The 6,000-nt window shown below is 50.4% G+C and overlaps 1 protein-coding gene and 1 pseudogene across 1 annotated transcript in view; both read left to right on the forward strand.

The window, feature by feature from the left end:
• Positions 1–5,269, forward strand: part of LOC115412559 (anion exchange protein 3-like) — a 29,241-nt gene extending 23,972 nt beyond the window's left edge. Inside the window, exons 9-10 of the mRNA XM_030125130.1 lie at positions 1,764–1,937; positions 3,767–5,269. Of these exons, the coding sequence (XP_029980990.1) occupies positions 1,764–1,937; positions 3,767–3,844 (252 nt within the window). The 3' untranslated portion in view covers positions 3,845–5,269. The remainder of the gene's footprint in view (positions 1–1,763; positions 1,938–3,766) is intronic.
• LOC115412086 (anion exchange protein 3-like) overlaps positions 5,226–6,000 on the forward strand; it is a 20,168-nt pseudogene continuing 19,393 nt past the window's right edge.

Here is a 6,000-nt window from a genome sequence, read left to right on the forward strand (position 1 = left end):
GTTTCCAGTATCTGCAGTTGTTGAAGTAAAACCAGTCCAAACTGGTCCTTTCCTGGGTCTGAGGAGGGAAAACATCTTCTAAATAAAACCCCTTTTTTTTTTTAAATTCCAAATGCATTTCAACTTTAGCCTCATTTTGAGAAATGAACTCAATCTAAAAAAAATCCAGATCCTTTTTCCTGGTTCATGCATGTTCACATATGCAGCCATCTGTTTGAGTCCAGTGTCTGTTACAGCAGCTGAAGCTGAAGCTGAAGCTGAACCACAGTTCACTTCACACTGGATGTGTTTCACATCAAACCCACACACAGTCTGTCCACCAGAGGGAGCCACCAGCCTGAGGTCTGCTGTAGAGGGGGTCACTGAAGGACTGGGTCTGAGGGACTGGGCCTGAAGGACTGGGTCTGAGGGACTGGGTCTGAAGGACTGGGTCTGAGGGACTGGGTCTGAGGGACTGGGTCTGTTGAACTGGGTCTGAGGGACTGGGTCTGAAGGACCGGGTCTGAGGGACTGGGTCTGAGGGACCGGGTCTGAGGGACTGGGTCTGAGGGACTGGGTCTGAGGGACTGGGTCTGTTGAACTGGGTCTGAGGGACTGGGTCTGAGGGACTGGGTCTGAGGGACTGGGTCTGTTGAACTGGGTCTGAGGGACTGGGTCTGAAGGACTGGGCCTGAAGGACTGGGTCTGTTGAACTGGGTCTGAGGGACCGGGTCTGAGGGACTGGGTCTGAAGGACTGGGTCTGAGGGACTGGGTCTGAGGGACTGGGTCTGTTGAACTGGGTCTGAGGGACTGGGTCTGAGGGACTGGGTCTGAGGGACCGGGTCTGAGGGACTGGGTCTGAAGGACTGGGTCTGAGGGACTGGGTCTGAGGGACTGGGTCTGAAGGACTGGGTCTGAGGGACTGGGTCTGAGGGACTGGGTCTGAGGGACCGGGTCTGAGGGACCGGGTCTGAAGGACTGGGTCTGAGGGACTGGGTCTGAGGGACTGAGTCTGAGGGACTGGGTCTGAGGGACTGGGTCTGTTGGACTGGGTCTGAGGGACTGGGTCTGAAGGACTGGGTCTGTTGAACTGGGTCTGAAGGACTGGGTCTGAGGGACTGGGTCTGTTGGACTGGGTCTGAAGGACTGGGTCTGAGGGACTGGGTCTGTTGGACTGGGTCTGAAGGACTGGGTCTGTTGAACTGGGTCTGAAGGACTGGGTCTGAGGGACTGGGTCTGAGGGACTGGGTCTGAAGGACTGGGTCTGAAGGACTGGGTCTGAGGGACTGGGTCTGTTGGACTGGGTCTGAAGGACTGGGTCTGTTGAACTGGGTCTGAAGGACTGGGTCTGAGGGACTGGGTCTGAGGGACTGGGTCTGTTGGACTGGGTCTGAGGTGGCCACAGGCCCTGGGGGGCTTAGTCCCTGGGTCTGGGTCCAGTCCTAGGGGTCTGGATCTAGTCCTGGGCGTCCAGTCCAGTCCTGTGGGTCCAGTCCAGTCCTGGGGGGCTCAGTCCTGGGGGTCCAGTCCAGTCCTGTGGGTCTTGGTCCAGTCCTGGTGGTCCAGTCCAGTCCTGGTGGTCTTGGTCCAGTCCTTTGGGTCTGGGTCCAGTCCTTGGGGGTCTGGGTCCAGTCCAGTCCTGTGGGTCTTGGTCCAGTCCTGGTGGTCCAGTCCAGTCCTGGTGGTCTTGGTCCAGTCCTGTGGGTCTTGGTCCGGTCCTGGTGGTCCAGTCCAGTCCTGGTGGTCTGGGTCCAGTCCTGACCCCCTGCTGTGTGTCCTCCAGGTGAAGACATGGCGTATGAACCTGTTCACGCTCATCCAGCTGGCCTGCATCGTGGCCTTATGGGTAGTGAAGTCCACCGTGGCGTCGTTGGCGTTCCCCTTCGTCCTCATCATGACGGTTCCACTGAGACGCCTCATACTGTCCAGGATCTTTGAGGAACGGGAACTGCAGGCGGTACGTTAGGGTCTGAGGAAGGAGTGTGTGTGTGTGTGTGTGTGTGTGTGTGTGTGGGTGTGTGTGTGGAGTAAAGCTGCTAATGCTAACGCTAACCCTCTGTGCTCTTCTTTCAGTTTGTTTGTAGTCAGTTCAGTCCATGTGAAAGTGAATGGTTGGATGGGAATGAGTATTTTACACAGATGGAGTTATAAATATGCATTTTTACTGTTCTGTAATGTCTTACTTTTTATTAATGTGTGTATTTTTAATGATAACATCAGTTTGCCCAGGGGCTACAGGTGGAAATTAGCTCTAGTGCTACAACCTGCACACTACATCTGTCCTTTTTAAGGTTCATGTATATTGTCCCTGTCGGAATAAATAAATAAAGTGATAAAATGAAAATGTGTGTGTGTGCAGTAAAGCTGCTAATGCTAACGTTCTGTGGTCTTCTTCTGTGTGTGTGTGTAGTAAACCTGCTAATGCTAAGGCTAACGTTCTGTGGTCTTCTTCTGTGTGTGTGTGGAGTAAACCTGCTAATGCTAAGGCTAACGTTCTGTGGTCTTCTTCTGTGTGTGTGTGGAGTAAACCTACTAATGCTAATGCTAACGTTCTGTGGTCTTCTTCTGTGTGTGTGTGTAGTAAACCTGCTAATGCTAAGGCTAACGTTCTGTGGTCTTCTTCTGTGTGTGTGTGGAGTAAACCTACTAATGCTAATGCTAACGTTCTGTGGTCTTCTTCTGTGTGTGTGTGTAGTAAACCTGCTAATGCTAATGCTAACATTCTGTGGTCTTCTTCTGTGTGTGTGTGTGTGTGTAGTAAACCTGCTAATGCTAATGCTAACGTTCTGTGGTCTTCTTCTGTGTGTGTGTGTAGTAAACCTGCTAATGCTAATGCTAAAGTTCTGTGGTCTTCTTCTGTGTGTGTGTGTAGTAAACCTGCTAATGCTAATGCTAACGTTCTGTGGTCTTCTTCTGTGTGTGTGTGTGTAGTAAACCTGCTAATGCTAACGTTCTGTGGTCTTCTTCTGTGTGTGTGTGTAGTTAACCTGCTAATGCTAATGCTAACGTTCTGTGGTCTTCTTCTGTGTGTGTGTGTAGTAAACCTGCTAATGCTAATGCTAAAGTTCTGTGGTCTTTTTCTGTGTGTGTGTGTAGTAAACCTGCTAATGCTAATGCTAACGTTCTGTGGTCTTCTTCTGTGTGTGTGTGTAGTAAACCTGCTAATGCTAATGCTAACATTCTGTGGTCTTCTTCTGTGTGTGTGTGTGTGTAGTAAACCTGCTAATGCTAATGCTAACGTTCTGTGGTCTTCTTCTGTGGTGTGTGTGGAGTAAACCTGCTAATGCTAATGCTAAAGTTCTGTGGTCTTCTTCGTGTGTGTGTGTAGTAAACCTGCTAATGCTAATGCTAACGTTCTGTGGTCTTCTTCGTGTGTGTGTGTGTAGTAAACCTGCTAATGCTAACGTTCTGTGGTCTTCTTCTGTGTGTGTGTGTAGTTAACCTGCTAATGCTAATGCTAACGTTCTGTGGTCTTCTTCTGTGGTGTGTGTAGTAAACCTGCTAATGATAATGCTAACATTCTGTGGTCTTCTTCTGTGTGTGTGTGTAGTAAATCCTTCTAATGCAATGCTAAAGTTCTGTGGTCTTCTTCTGTGTGTGTGTGTAGTAAACCTGCTAATGCTAATGCTAACGTTCTGTGGTCTTCTTCTGTGTGTGTGTGTAGTAAACCTGCTAATGCTAATGCTAACGTTCTGTGGTCTTCTTCTGTGTGTGTGTGTAGTAAACCTGCTAATGCTAATGCTAAAGTTCTGTGGTCTTTTTCCGTGTGTGTGTGTGTGTTGACAGCTGGACTGTGATGAGGACTCTCCAAACTTTGACGAGGACGGACGGGACGAGTACAATGAGATCCACATGTTGGTGTAAAGGTGACCGAAGAGCCAATAGGAGCGCAGACCACGCCCCCCTCAGCTCCGACCAATCACAGCAGGTGTCTGGAACCTGTGTGTGCAGGTGGTGGTGAGGAACCCACAGGAACCAGGACACCAGAGGGGCTCACACAAATGCACAAATAGTGAAATAGCTCCAGAAGTAAAGCCTTTCTTCCTTTTGTTGTAGAGCACATGTAACTGCAGCTTTGACCAGACGGACACTTTAGACCTGGGGGGTCAAACATGAGGCCCGCGGGTCCAAAGCAGCCCACCTGATGCTCCAGTCTGACCCATGGAATGTGTACAGTGTTAGTGATCGTGTTCTATGAGGGGCCGCAGACAGACCCGTGTGGTACAACCTTTAAACCAGGACGGCTCCAGATGGTCTGTTCATCTGGGTTCAGCCTGAGAACAGATGGGAGTCCGTCTGTCTCATCACATGTGGAATTAGAAAAGCTGTGGAATTTCTAGCACTGAATGTTTTTTGGCACTGAAATTAAGTATCTGATTTTTTTTGTATCTGAATTCAACTATGTTCATAAAGTTAGAATAAAAAAAAAAAATAGATACAAAAAATTCAGATGCAAAAAATTCAGACAAAAACTTGCGATCACACGTCCGCGCTGACCGTCTTCCTGCACCGGCGTCACATGACCACGCTAACGTAACTGGATTGGCCGGCTGTCAGTTGGACTTCAGACAGAATCGGTTGCTTGTCCTTGGTGTCCCGGATGTGTGATGGGAATTTTTTGCTTCTGAATTTTTTATTCTAAATTTATGAATATAGTTGAATTGAGACAAAAAATTCACATATTTAATTTCACAGCAAAAAAATTCAGCGCAAGCAATTCAAAAACTTTTATAATTCCAAATCTGATGAGACAGACTGACTTCCATAAAAAAGTCAAATTACATGATGAAGTTATTTATAGTTCCAAACCCTCCTTTCACCAAACATGTCAATCATCTCATCAACCATGAATTCCCTGGAAGTTCAGAAGAAAAACAGCTGCACTTGGACCAGTATCCATCCTCACTTTATCATTTGTACATGTTCATTTTAACACACACACACACATTTAACAACACACTGAACTGTGACCTCTGTACTTTCAGTCTGTCTTGTTCATGTTTAGTTCAGGACGTTCACATGTTTTGGTGAAAAGGAGAGTTTATAAATGTCAACATTTTCATGTCTTTTCCTTTTTTTCACTAAAGTGAATCCTGAGTGTGTGTGCGTGTGTGTGCGTGTGTGTGCGTGTGTGCGCGTGTGTGTGTGCGTGTGTGCGCGTGTGTGTGTGCGTGTGTGCGCGTGTGTGTGTATCCTGACAGTATTTTCCTGATCACACTGGTCTGTCTGTGGAACTGCAACTCAAATGGTCGTTCACATGTTCAGTGTAAGTAGTGCACTTCACACATTCATCCCAGGGGCAGGGTCGGACCCTTTTGGGGGTGGGGTAGGACCCTTTGGTGGGGTTGGACCCTTTGGGGGGGGTCGGACCCTTTGGTGGGGTCGGACCCTTTGGGGGGTGGGGTAGGACCCTTTGGTGGGGTTGGACCCTTTGGGGGGGGGTCGGACCCTTTGGTGGGGTTGGACCCTTTGGCAGGTGGGGTCGGACCCTTGGGGGGGGTCGGACCCTTTGGGTGTTGGGGTTGGACCCTTTGGGGGTGGGGTTGGACCCTTTGGTGGGGTTGGACCCTTGGGGGGGGGTCGGACCCTTTGGTGGGGTTGGACCCTTTGGCGGGTGGGGTTGGACCCTTTGGGTGTTGGGGTTGGACCCTTTGGGGGTGGGGTTGGACCCTTTTGGGGGTGGGGGTAGGGACCTTTTGGGGGGGGGTAGGACCTTTGGTGGGTTGGCCCTTTGGGGGGGGGTCGGACCCTTTGGTGGGGTGACCCTTTGGGGGGGGTCGGACCCTTTGGGGGGGTTGGACCCTTTGGCAGTTGGGGTTGGACCCTTGGGGGGGGGGTCTGGACCCTTGGGTGTTGGGGTTTGGACCCTTGGGGGTGGGGTTGGACCCTTTGGTGGGGTTGGACCCTTTGGGGGGGGGGTCGGACCCTTGGTGGGGTTGGACCCTTTGGCGGGTGGGGTCGGACCCTTGGGGTGGTGGGGTTGGACCCTTTGGGGGTGGGGTTGGACCCTTTTGGGGGTG

This window comes from Sphaeramia orbicularis, chromosome 21 (assembly GCF_902148855.1).
Source record: "Sphaeramia orbicularis chromosome 21, fSphaOr1.1, whole genome shotgun sequence".
Classification (NCBI taxonomy): Eukaryota; Metazoa; Chordata; class Actinopteri; order Kurtiformes; family Apogonidae; genus Sphaeramia; species Sphaeramia orbicularis.